Source organism: Rana temporaria, chromosome 4 (assembly GCF_905171775.1).
Source record: "Rana temporaria chromosome 4, aRanTem1.1, whole genome shotgun sequence".
Classification (NCBI taxonomy): Eukaryota; Metazoa; Chordata; class Amphibia; order Anura; family Ranidae; genus Rana; species Rana temporaria.
In genome coordinates, this window is record NC_053492.1 from 162,996,374 (window position 1) to 163,010,606 (window position 14,233).

The 14,233-nt window shown below is 38.9% G+C and overlaps 1 protein-coding gene across 2 annotated transcripts in view; it reads right to left on the reverse strand.

The window, feature by feature from the left end:
* SI (sucrase-isomaltase) overlaps nucleotides 1-14,233 on the reverse strand; it is a 318,808-nt gene that overhangs the window by 38,719 nt on the left and 265,856 nt on the right. For both annotated transcript variants that reach the window (XM_040349295.1, XM_040349296.1), the window contains exons 56-59: nucleotides 10,461-10,523; nucleotides 9,066-9,182; nucleotides 7,493-7,577; nucleotides 5,614-5,752 (exon numbers count right to left, since the gene is read on the reverse strand). In XM_040349295.1, the coding sequence (XP_040205229.1) occupies nucleotides 5,614-5,752; nucleotides 7,493-7,577; nucleotides 9,066-9,182; nucleotides 10,461-10,523 (404 nt within the window). The remainder of the gene's footprint in view (nucleotides 1-5,613; nucleotides 5,753-7,492; nucleotides 7,578-9,065; nucleotides 9,183-10,460; nucleotides 10,524-14,233) is intronic.

Sequence of the window (14,233 nt, forward strand, 5' to 3'; positions counted from 1 at the left end):
TTCCACCAACAGAGAGGAATTCCCTACCTCTGCTGCTGCTTCTCACCACTCTCGATTGAGGGGCATAGCTGATCACATACAAGCTCTTGAAGAAAATGCCAATATCCTTCTTCTCCACAGAGACATCCCAAGGGTACGCAAGGCTCGCAAACAAATCAACAAACTATCTGACGCACCAGATGCCCAACGCCGGGACCTAGGTGAAGTCTTTATAGACAACATCTGTCTGGGTAACGTCAGGAGATCTTTCACATTTTCTTCTTTCAAGACACATACCTTGCCAAATGGTCGCATTACCTATTTTGAACAGTGCTCAGATCTCTACCATGTCAAGGAAACATTTTTCAGTAAAGGCATGCAACAGTTGTTCACACAAGGCGACAACAAGGCATTTTATTTTTGGGATGATAATGTCCGTACCACAGTGTTTGCTGTAATACCTAAAGATAATGAACTGGCAACCACCATGGAAGACAAGGAGTTCCTAAAAACCACGAGTAGGGAGTTCTGTCAGTCCACTTTCAACAGCTGGGTGACACCATGACCATTTTGTGCTTCAAGAAAGAAATTACCAAATAATGTTCAGCAAAACATGATTTAGTTGTTTACAACACACCCTGAACAGAAAAACCAAGAGGAAAAAACACTTTGCTTACTGTATGTAGAGGGTGTTGGAAAGAAGTCATGCTGAGCCTGCACCATCTTTCAAGGAAGGGGAGGAATTTTGGTACCTCTCATGCTTTTGTGTGTACCATCTTCACAAGCCAAATTTGATCAGAATGGTCTTTGACTGCTGGTGGTGCTTGACATAAAGGAGTTTCTCGTAGTGATGTAATTTTCACTGGGACTAATCTGAACAATTACCCTTAGAGGAGTTTTGCTCCACTTCAGACAAAAAACAGTTGCTGTTATGGTTGCTATTCAACAAATGTTCCACTATTTCATTGTTCGAGAAGATAAGATAACTTATTCTTCAGGTTCTGATGGTATTGCAATAATGATGTCAACAATGAAAATGTAGACTTCCAAATGAACATACATATTTTCAGTAACAGCCCTTCTCCTGCTGTACCAACTTAGGTTGAGAAGAACAGCTCAAGAAAGTAAAAAATAATTATGATGCATGTGAATTTGTGTAAAAGAACAATGGGCTCAAATCTCTGACTACAGAAGAAGAAACAATAGATTTTTTTTCACAAGAACTCAGGATATGCTTGCTACTGCCAACCTCAACCTTCACAAAACCTGTTTTAACAGTGACGTATAATACAAGCCTATTCTTCTGTTGACTATGCTGTTAGTGTAAAGGGATTTGAGCTAGGAACGGATCTTTACCTTATGCAATGTAGTCTCGGAATGTTTTGGGATGTCATACATGATACATTTACATTTCAAGTATTAACTTGTAGGAAGCCTTTCACTAAATTAGCTTTGTCTGTTGTAATCAGCATCTATGATCCTCTGATTTTCAGGGTAAGATATTTTGGAGGATGGTTGATGGCTGTTCTTTCCACAAGGCTAGGCACAGCAGCAGCTCCCTTGTGGAAAGAACAGCCATCAACCATCCTCCTAATCCTTCCTCCTCCTGGGCCACAGCCAGATAACTAGCACTGCAGAGCCAGTCAGCTCTCTGCTCCCTCCCCAGCGGTCTACCAAGACCTTCATGAACGTCTCGATCACACAGTTCTTTTCACCTCTTGAGGACTCCAGATTTCACTATGGTTTCATCTCCACCCAGCTGAAGAAACTGGAGAAATTAGTTTGACCGAAAGAAGCCCGAGCCGGGGTGTGCACATTGAGCTGCGCATGCAATAGAAGACTGCAAGCAGGCAGTGATTGGAATTCATTTTTTCTGAACATCCAGAGAAAAGAACTACACCTGAGATGAAGGTTTCTGAAATTTAACAGCAAACAAGATCAATATGGTTGTTGATCTGTACCTCTATCGAGAGGATGATTGCTATGTCTCCTTGAGATATACACGGCAGTTGGTGGAAGGACACTGCAGCAAGTTATCAGTACTTGGGCTAGGCTGTGAACCATAAGCGTTTATGATCTCCTTAAAATGAGATCTATCTATTTGGTAAGCGGCAGTATTATTATTGGTGGAGGAATCTTCTTTTCTTTTTCTCAACTTGAGAAGAGCACTATTCTGGAGGTGTTTTGCATGTCTTCACCTATCTGAACAAGTGGATAGAAAATATTCTGTTCGGAGAGATCATCCATTGGGACTTTTCATTATTTGCAATTTTTTGTATATTGCTATATTTTTTCTGAATTTATCATTTCTATTGTGATATATTATGTGTGTTATGAGACTCACTTAACATACAGTGGAGTCTCTCTTTCTTTGCACATTTTGACACTATACATACAGTATAAGCAGCAGTTGTAATTTTTGCACTTTATCCCACATTAATTTGTGGTTGCACGTTTAATTTTATATTAATGTGTGGTGATTTTATATTTATTTATAATCATGTGAACAAATTCACTTTTTTCTGGGTGTTTGCAGCTACCATTCAGTTTTTATGCAGCGCAGCTATAATTTTTTCCATTTTGATTTATTGTGCATATCTCACAGTAATAGCTGCAGCAGCCCCTTCAATCTATTGTACTATCTGGCAGCGCAGTATTTTTTCCACTCCAAGGAAATCAGAGCTACTTCCATTACACTTAATACCACTGTGAAGTTAGGGATGAGGCTGAGTTCTCACGGTTTTAAATGCTTTTCAGGTAGGATCAGTGAGACTGTAATCCAGGCCTATCAAGAAACTGATACTTCTTTCCTTCCTCTTCCAAACCAACAACTTGTTGCTGCCTTACCCTTTGAAAAACTTGATTCAAAGAGAGGTAAAAAGAAATGGTGCATAGTGTTGCCTTCCCCTCTGAAGACAGACTAATGAATTGTCTTCTCTGACATCTTACATACACCAGTGGTGACAGTTTTACAGTATGTTAAAGTTTGCATTATTATTCTTTTGTTCTCCCCTTTCTGAAATAGAGTCTTCACTTAAAGTGTAACTTTACATTATCCCCTTTGTTGATTTATCTAATGTCCCCCTGTGACTGTGCTTTATTAAAAATACAGATATATATCTTGTTTACTGATCGCAGACATGCCGCCTCTCTCATCTTTCGGCCCAACAGATTCAGTGGGCGTGGCCAATGATCCCCCACTGACGTCATCCAGGCGAGGAGGAGGAGAGAGGCAGCCCTGACTGCTGCAGCTGTCGAGAGAAGCGAGAGGCAGCATGTCACGCGTTCACCGATCTGCACTCAGTAAACAAGGTATACAGCTGCATTTTTAATAAAGCACAGTCACAGAGGGACATTAGATGGATTAACAAAGAGGATAATGTAATGTTAACCCTAATTTGAGTAGCAGAGTGGGAGGAGGCACATGGAGCAGACAGTCATAGGGGGGAGGGGAGGATGGAGGAGAGGACACAGGAGACACAGAGCAGGGCTATGGATGACAGAGTAAGCTGACTCCGGTGTCAGAGCTCAACAGCCCTAATATATCAGAGTCAGCACAGAGAGGGGAGGGTAGAAACTAGCAGGATCAGCCAGGTATTACAGGTGATACAGGGGGCCAAATTACACAGCACAAGCACTGTGCTGTATATAATGCTTTAAAGGAACATGATATTTGTTTAATTTTTTTAACAAACACTTTAACGTTATCTTACCCCAGCTGGATCAGTTATAGAGATCATTCTTTCAGTGTTTAGATTGCTGAAGCAGAACATTCATCCATTCCTTTGCTGATATAAACATGTGGCTATGCAGGAAGGGCTGCACAGTCAATGTGTCTGTTAACCTGTCATTGGCTATGCTTCTAGCCATGGCTGTAGAGACCATCTGTCACTCACTGTCACATAAACATGATTATAAACACACTGTTAAACACATACTGAAATCTCTCTGCATTTTGAAAAGCCCTCAAAGTTTATGTCAGGAATCATTTCCTCAAGTATTAGCCTAATAAAATACTGCAGGTTTATAAAATACCTGTTGCTCTGCCAAAAATCCAGTGTGCTTCTAGTTTGAGCTGACAACACAGGGCCAGATTCACAAAAGAGATACGACGGCATATCATCTTATACGCCGTCATATCTCTGTGTTAGGGCCGTCCTAACTATGCGACTGATTCATAGAATCAGTTACGCATAGCTAGCCCTAAGATCCGACAGGTGTAATTGAATTACACTGTCGGATCTTAAGGATGCAATTCTAGGCCGGCCGCTAGGTGGCGAGGCCATTGCGATCGGCATAGAATATGAAAATGAATAGTTACGGCGATCCACGAAAGTCCGCGCTGCCCGTCGATCTAACTTTACGTTGTTTCCGTCGAGTTACGCCGCGTAAAATTAGGGCTGAGCCCTAGTTGTCCTAAGCCATGTTAAGTATGGCCGTCGTTCCCGCGTCGAAATTTAAAAAACAACTTTGTTTGCGTAAGTCGTCCGTGAATGGCGCTGGACGCCATTTACGTTCACGTCTAAACAAATGACGTCTGTGCGACGTCATTTAGCGCAATGCACGTCGGGTAATTTACCCAACGGAGCATGCGCAGTACGTTCGGCGTGGGAACGCGCCTAATTTAAATGGTGCCCGCCCCATTTGAATTGGGCGGGCTTGCGCCGAGCGCATTTACGTTACACAGCCGCAAGTTTACAGGTAAGAGTTCTGAGAGTCAGGCACTTACGCTGTAAACCTGCGGCAGTGTAACGTAAATCACATACGTTACGCTGCCGTGGAGCAACGTAATTCTACGAGAATCTGGCCCATAGTGCCTCTGCTGCATGCAAACCTTAACCAATGTTGTTAGGACTGCCTGATGAATGAGAAAACTCAACCTTTCTACCCTACTCATTTTTGTCTCGCGTGTATACATTGATTTATTTACTGGTAAAATGATGCAAGTGCCTTGACTCTCCAGAGTTTAACTAGACTAGGTTGATTTACTAAAGGCAAATAGACTGTGCACTTTTCAAGTGCAGTTGCTCCAGAGCTTAGTAAACTTATGAAAAACATATGCATGAAGAAAATGACAAATGATCAGTAGATATAGGCACCAGAAAATAAAAGCAAATCTTGACTGTTAAATAGTCCTCTACAATTTTCCAAGGCTCTTTATTGTTCAGCAAGACTGCCCATCACATTAAACTAACAATACAGTAGGAAGGCTTAGAAGGCAGTAGAGACAGGATCACATTTGACTTTTACAGGAAAAGAGCACTGGACAATGAGAAAGGTGAGGATTTACAGCCTTTTTCATTGTTTTGATTGAAGTTTTACTATTTATATTTATATTTCACAGCACATTGACTTTATTTATAACTATTAACAGCTACTTAAAAATAGTGGAAGTGATGGTGGACTGAATATTTGCATATCATTGGATATTTTACACCACATCTTTTTTCTGCAACTATATATTGGTTCTGGAACTCAGTAAAAGCTAAATATTATGTTATTGTGATATTGAGAATAGAGAAAATTAGTGGTAATAAAGTAATAAGAAGGCAGAAATCACAAATAATTAAAATACAATATATATATAAAGAAGCATAAATAAGAATATTAATAAAAAATAAACGAATGACTTACTCAAATGTTGGCTTTGCATGTGACCATCCATACAGATTGTGCACATCATAGTGCCTTACTGGGGTGCCATCAGGAAGGAATTGCTGACTGTCCATGCATATTGTCTTGTGATTCAATCCCATATTTTTGGAGTCCAAAACTACAAATTACAAAATACAAATTACATTGTCATTTTTACATGAGCACACGCACATTGCATTGTTTTAAATGGGTTGTACAGTATGTTAAGGTTCAATGTTAAGTTCTATCTTAGGGTTAAATTATTTAAGCTTACTAAAGCCAAATTGTTTTGGGTACAGTGGGGAAAAGTTGAAACCCTTGTCTTACAGACACACTAGGAAGTAAAAGGAAATCTTTCAAAAACACCCTTGTAGGTGGCTTTTATCAGAACAGATATCCTTAACTTAAAGTTTTCTGCTCTGTTATTGTTTCTTTGATTACTGTAAACTTTGGGATTTCCAATTACTTTCTGTTCCAGTGACAATAGTTACAAAGAATCTCCCAAGTGGGAGCACAGGCATAAAAAAATCCAATAAATCAATATCTTGAAATAAATCAGATACTACCTCATTAGTGATTCATTCAGTAGTATGAAGTAGGAAGCAGGATCATGTGACATGATTTAATAATTTAATTTAATAATTTAAAACACAATATACCCTTTTTACATTTGTTCAATAAAGGGATAATGCATTTAAAATTTGGTGCTAGAATGTGATATAGCTACTGCAGAAAGAAAATAATTGTTGGAGACAAACTATAGGGTCATTCAGACCTATTTAAGCAACAAGGCTTTTATTTTAAGCCTACCAAGGTGAGAGGCTGGGGGAAACAGTTTTTAGCACCTGCACTGGAAGAAAAACAGCACCTGCACTTTTTAATCACTGTGATCCTGTGAAGACTGCCTGCTTGCACCTTTGGAGTTTATTGCACATCAGTATGAAATGAACTTTTTTGAAGACTTTATTCTGTATCAGACTTTTCCACTTTTATGCACATTGATTGATGTCAGTTGCACATTCATCTATTAATTTATTTACTAGATTTTTATCCACCTATCTTTTATGGGTTACTGATTGCCTATTTCACTTTTTTTTTTTTTCACTTGGTTTATTTTTGCACTGGAATTGCATGTTTTGGATTTGTTTGGACAGTTTATTAATTAATCAGTTTTTATCTTATCAATTATCCTTCTGTTCACCCATTTAGTTGCATAGTTATTAAGTCAGTGAGCCTACCTTCTTCATTTTAATACATTTTTTATTAGATATGTTTTTAGCAAAAAGTTAAAAATATTGTTTTTCTTTAAAAAAATTGTCAGTCTTTTTTTGTTTATAGCGCAGTAAATAGAAACTACAGAGGTGTTCAAATACCACCAAAAGAAAGCTCAATTTGTGGAGAAAAAAGGACATACATTTTACTTGGATAAAGTGTCACACGGCCGCACAATTGTCAGTTAAAGTAACGCAGTGTCGTATCGCAAAAAAACAGCCTGTCATGATAGGGGGGGGGGTAAATCTTCCGGAGGTCAAGTGGTTAAAATTACATACATGCTCGGCTCCTGAATACGTGGACTTTTGAGCTGTATCATCTGATGAGTACGATGCATTATCCCATTATTGAACAAATGTAAAAAGGGTGTATTGTGTTTTACCTGATTATGTTTTGTATATGTCTCTTTTTAAAGATGGAATACACTTTTATGATATCTGTGATGTAATAAAGTTAATAATTAATATTTTTTAATAGACATGTTGTGCCTTAAAATCCCTTTAACATAAGATTTTTGCTCAGATGGTGAATACTGCCAGATCATTAACATATATATGATTTTTTAAGCAAGCAGATTAAATATAAAATATAAAAACAAAGACTTTACATGGCATGTAAGGGGGGAAATTCAAAGTTTGGTTTCGGCAACCAGTGACTGATCCATGAACAAAGCTTGCTGGTTCATTCATGTCCTGAAAACAAAATATACAAAAAATACATAAACATACTTACATACATACATACATACATACATAAACCTTTTTTTTTTTAACATTTTCTGTCTTTTTTTTATTTGTTTAGCAAAAAATAAAAAATGCAGAGGTGATCAAATACCACAAAAATAATGCTCTATTTGTGGGAACAAAATTATACAAATTCTGTTTGGGTACAGTGTAACATGACCGAGCAATTGTCATTCAAACAGCGACAGCGCTGAAAGCTGAAAATTGGCTTGGGCAGGAAGGGGTGTAAGTGCCTGGTATTGAAGTGGTTAAAGGGTCACTAAAGGAAAAAAAAAATCTGAAATGACTGTTTACAGGGTATAGAGACATAATAGTTAACTGATTATTTTTAAAAATTATTACAAATAGATAAAATTCAATCATGTAATGTGCCTGCAGGTTAGTTTCACTTTTAAACTGGTTTCATGTTCCTGTGAACTAGAGAGACACTCAGAACAAAAACAAACAAATCCAGGGCAGTGTTTTGTTTTTAAAATGAATCTGGTTGGTTCTGTTAAGTTTTAGACACACAGTAATGACAGCTTAGACCACAGTGAAAAGCGCCCAGTACTGTGGTTATAAGGCGCCAGACAAGCAGGAAGTGTGGAGATCACAGCAGAATTACAGCAACTTCAAAGCAAAAACTAACAATAAGGACATGAAACCAGTACTGCAGTAAGGTAAAGGAAGCTATTTAGCTAAAAAAAAAAATCCTTTAGTGATCCTTTAAGTATGTGCAACATATATGCATATCACCACATCAGTGTTCTATTTCAAGTGAACTGATATATTATTGATTAAAGGATGGCTTGATAAAAAATAAAAAAACACATCTTGTTTGCTGCTACTGATGCTATTTTCTAACTAATGCCCATTACATCGATATACACATTTTTGATAATAATTATAACTTTATTATTTGAAGTTAAACAAAACCTTGCTACTCAGAAAGTGAATTCTCGTAGTTCCTAGTGATAAGTGCACCATGAAAATCTAGCACATCTGATTTGTAAACCTGAATATTGGAGCAGCTAAACTTACTGACAATTGTTACACATAATAAAAAAGGATACTGGATAATTGCTAAATTGCTAGTAATATATATATTTTTTAATCAAACCCTGAACTTTTTAGCTCTGGCTTCCCAGTTTAAAAGCATGTACATAAGAAGTCACATGAAGCCCTACTTTTATGATTAGTAAGAATAAATCTGTGCATTATCTATCTCTGTTTCTGCATTTTCTACTGAAATAGTATGGGATTCTGAAAATTGACTGCATTTTTTATTTTTTTTGTGGAGCGAGTTACCCATTAGTAATAAATTAGTAATAAACCCATTACTATGTAACAACCGAATAACCTCCTGACTTTGAAAATGAATTTGATCAGCATTGCTATGGAAATACTTTTGTCCTATAATCAAACAATATAAATATAATTAATAGAATCAAAACTTACAATCCATATTCCATCAAACCTAATATGTTTTTCTCGGAATTCCCGCATTTCTTGTTTCCACCATTCTGCAGTGACATTCTTAAAAAAATCTGGGAATGCCGTGTGGGCTCTAAATCGCTAAAAAACAAACAAAAAAAAACCACAATGATAACAGAAATAAAATCATTACCCTAAAATCTGTTTACTAGGTTAAGTGTACTGTACACTCCAATCAATATAGGACATACACACAGCAAGATCTGGGGATTGCATCTGTTGATGCAGGTGAAAGATATGTGTACTGTACAACTGCATGCATTTGGAACAAGCATTGCCTGTGGATTCAATGAGGATTTAGTGTCACACAGACAGTGCCATGGCTGTGTAGTTGGGTAGCTGGAGCCCTGAGAGGAATTCAGAGACACTTGTTTGCTATTGGGTCGGTTACTCTGATGGACAGCAGATATTAGGCAGATCTATAACCAGCAGACAGCCTGCTATTGAATATATAATTCACATACCATCTGCTGTCAGTCACAAGAATTTAGGGGACATGGGGAACTAGTGCCTCCACTTCCCTCCCTATCAGGCACTGACCACTTTTAGCATCACTAGTTACTAGGATGGCAATGAAGTCAAGCCAACAGAAACCTTGACAATGTAAAAGTGGTCTTATTCACCGTATTAACCTACAGGTTTGTTATCTACGAACAAAAGGACGCTTTTTTCTGAAATGACTGCAGCCATAGTGCCACTTTGTAAAAGTAAAAGTTGAACTATTAAGAAATATCTGATTCTTCTATGCACTTCAGTAAAGATACAGAAACTAGTGTCAAGGATTTTTGAATCTGGTGCAGGTCATTTGAAATTTCGATACCACCAGGAACGTGCTTTATTGAATGCCCCTGATTGTGTGTTAATTTGTTCTGACATTGGGGTTTATTTACTAATGGGGTATTTTTACTTTGTACAGGCATTTTCACAAAGCTTAGTGAATTAGGTGATTCTGCGCTGACTTCAATCATTCAATCATGTCTCTTTTTTTTTGCAAAGTGAATTTTTACCACATTCACTAAGCTAATTGAAAGTTCCCTTGCACAGTGAACATGCAATATTACTTGTAATAAATCAACCCCCAAAGTTCAAAGTTTCATACAAAATAATACAAATAATAAAAGAGGACTGTGGAAGAGGGGTTTCAGCCTTCTGTGTCACCAAACAAACATATTTGCAAAAATAAGCATCATTGTTAGCATTAGCATTAAAAAACAATGTTGAGTAAGCAGATCTAATTGTTATGCCATCATTGTTTTTTGGAACAAATACAATTTCAACTAGTCAACTCTCAGATTAGGTAGGTGTCTACATTCATCGTGTTGCTAGGTTATTTAGGAGGAACATTGTTAGGATCCATACCTGAACTTGTGTGTCCCAGTCAAGTGAATTATCAACTTCAACATTAGGCAAATCTGGCCAGACCTGAAAATAATATAAGAAAAAATCAAAATGAGACAACCTCGTTGGTTTTCGTGTTAATTGATCATCTACAGTATTTCTTGCTTTAGGTTTTTCCCCTTATGTTCTCTCTCTCTCTTTCTGTGGAGTTTATTTACTAAAGGAGAAGAACGTGTTCACTTTGCAAGGACATTTTCCCATAGCAAGGGAGTGTGCACTTAGGCCCCGATTCACAACGGACTTAAGACGGCGTATCTCCACGTACGCCATCGTAAGTCCGAATCCAAGCCGTTGTATCTATGCGCCTGATTCATAGAATCAGTTACGCATAGATTTGGGCAAGATACGAGCGGCGAAAGTCTCCTACGCCGTCGTATCTTGGGGTGCACATTTACGCTGGCCGCTAGGGGGCGCTTCCGTATATTTCCGCATCGAATATGCAAATGAGCTAGATACGCCGATTCACGAACGTACGTGCGCCCGGCGTATCAAGATACGTCGTTTTCGTAAGTCTTCAGACCGGCGTAAAGTTACCCCTCATAAAGCAGGGGTAAGTCATGTTAGGTATGGACGTCGGAAACGTACGAACAGCGTCGTATTTTACGTCGTTTGCGTAAGTCGTCCGTGAATGGGGCTGGGCGTAGGTTACGTTCACGTCGTCTAAGCATTGAGCGGGCGTAATTTACTTTGAAAATTCGACGTGATACTGAGCATGCGCGCGCATGCACCGTTCGTAAAGCGCGTCATTTACGTAGGGTCACAAATCATTTACATACAACACGCCCCCTACCAGCCTAGTTTGAATTGGGCGTGCTTACGCCGGCCCATTTAAGCTACGCCGCCGTAACTTAGGACGCAAGTGCTTTGTGAATACAGCACTTGCCTCTCTAAGTTGCGGCGGCGTAGCGTAAATAAGATATGCTATGCCCGACTCAAACAAAATTGCTTTTTTTTTTTCCATTTTCCTTGTACGTGATATTCTTTGCAAAGTGAAATATACTACTTAGTAAAAAATCCACTGCAGACCGAACAGCTTTATTTCTTTAGTAAATTAACCCCATCTCGCTTTTACCCAAAACATTTAAAATAATTCATTTTATAGTGGATTCACAACAGAGATAATTACAACTTTTTTGCAATCTTTCACTTTATAATTTAATAAAGAAACCTGAAAATCCATTGTACTTTCAGTTTTCTAAGAGTCACTAGGGAATTGCAAATTTTCAATGATATTTCAGAAATATCTATGCAACAGATCCTCCTGGATTGTGAAACAATTTTATAGCTGTTTATTAAATGGTGTTTTAATAATAATTTCCCTTAATCCTTACTATTGTTTGTACAGATTCTGGTCTTTGATACACAAATTTTATTCCACCCAAAAACTCATATTTCAGTTTGGTGGCAATGAATATGAATTTTTGTTTGAACATATTTGTTGACAGATGATACCGTATTTTCCGGCGTATAAGACGACTTTCTGGATGCAAAAAAATGCATCCAAAGTCGGGGGTCGTCTTATACGCCGGGTACAGTCTCAGTACTCACTTTTTTTCCCCAGCGCTGACAGTGTCCCATGCTGCGATCGCGATCGTGAATGATTTCAAAGCCGCGCCTTCACTGCAGAGTGTTCTGTGATAGGATGAACAAAAATCTTCCCAGCAACGCCTCTGTTCTTTGTTCCTCCTATCACAGATGCCTTCTCATCCTCGGACGAGATGAGAAGACGTCCGTGATAGGCGGGAAACATAACAGAGGCGCTGCTGGGAAGATTTTTGTTCATCCTATCACAGAACACTCTGCAGTAAAGGCGCGGCTTTGAAATCATTCACGATCGCGATCGCAGCATGGGACACTGTCAGCGCTGGGGAAAAAAGTGAGTGTTATTGCACTGGGGGGGGGGCAACAAGTTCAGGCACAGTGGGGGCAAGTGATGGCAATGTGGGGGCATGTAATGGCACAATGGCAATGTGGGGGCATGTAATGGCACAATGGCAATGTGAGGGGCAAGTGATGGCAATGTGGGGGCATGTAATGGCACAATGGCAATGTGGGGGCATGTAATGGCACAATGGCAATGTGAGGGGCAAGTGATGGCAATGTGGGGGCATGTAATGGCACAATGGCAATGTGGGGGCATGTAATGGCACAATGGCAATGTGGGGGCATGTAATGGCACAATGGCAATGTGGGGGCATGTAATGGCACAGTGGCACAGTCTGGGCATGTAATGTAATGGCACAGTCTGGGCATGTAATGTAATGGCACAGTGAGTAATGTAATGGCACAGTCTGGGCATGTAATGTAATGGCACAGTGAGTAATGTAATGGCACAGTCTGGGCATGTAATGTAATGGCACAGTGAGGAATGTAATGTAATGGCACAGTGAGATTTGAAAAAGCCTGTTTCTGTCAGCGGTTCTGGCTCCCCCTCAGCTTCCAGAAAGACAGTAAGAAGGGGGTAGTCTTATACAGTGAGTATATCCCAAAATCAAAATTTTTCCTGGAAAATTAGGGGGTCGTCTTATACGCCGGGTCGTCTTATACGCCGGAAAATACGGTAAGTTAAGTGTTACTTTTAGGACCGAGTGACACTGTGGCATTCTAATGCACGTGTTGTGCTAAAATGCATGTTTCCAACTTTGTAAAATAAAACAAATTTCTTTCTTGTGCTCATGTTACCAATTTTACAAACAAAATCAACCAGCACAACAATTTGTTGATATCAAATTTCAACATGCAACAAATCAGGAAAATGTAGCACTTATAAATTAAACTGCAAAACATGAAATGCTATTACAAGTGAAAATGCATATACAAATAAATATATACAAAATAATTTGTACCAAAACACTGTGTCTATAAATAGTGTCTGTGACAAACACACAATAAGCAATATGAAAAACATTAACACGCACTCAACAGTCTGTGACCAATCACAGCATGCCATAAGGATAAATTCAATGTTTAAAGCGGGGTTCCAGTCACGTTTTTTTTTTTTTTTGCCATTTAAATATTATGCTGATAAAGATCCCATTGTAATGCATTAAACATACCACATCGTTTCCATGCTCTGTGTGGGCAATTGAAGCCCAGCACATTTTTTTTTACTGTTCCCCGTGGAGAGGTGCCTGCTGGGTAACCTTTAACTCTCGAGCGTGCACATTAGAGCTCCTCTCGTAGCTGTAAAAGTTTGTGCCCTTGTCATAACAACGGGCGGCGGCGGAGGAACGTCCTGCCCCGTTATTATGACAATAATCCCTACTCTAATAAAAAAAATGTCATGCCGATCGATTGAAAAGTAAGGGCTTTATGCCCTTTTTGAAAATGGCGCTGTAAACAGCCCCAATCGCGTCATTTCATTTACTGAAATCCCACGATTTTTCGGGGCATAGGAGCGCACAGACTCCTGAGAAATGATGACACAGCATTCCCAGGAGTCTGTGCGGCGTAGGCTACAGAGGAAAAGCACCGAGGCGCAGGAAGAAGGCAGATTAGGAAGTCTGCCTAGCAAAAACCATTTAAAGGTATGTAATTTTTTTTTTTTTTTTACTGGGCTAATGACATTTTTTTAAATGTGCTGATGCAGAGTGTGATTTGAGGGTGGAGCTCCGCTTTAAAATGTGAACACTCTGAAAGCAAGTGCTATTGACCCTAATTGTTCAGTGCAACAAAAAAAAAACAGTCTCTTGGTCTTAAACACCTCTACCTGAGACAAGGCAGCCAACATGTAC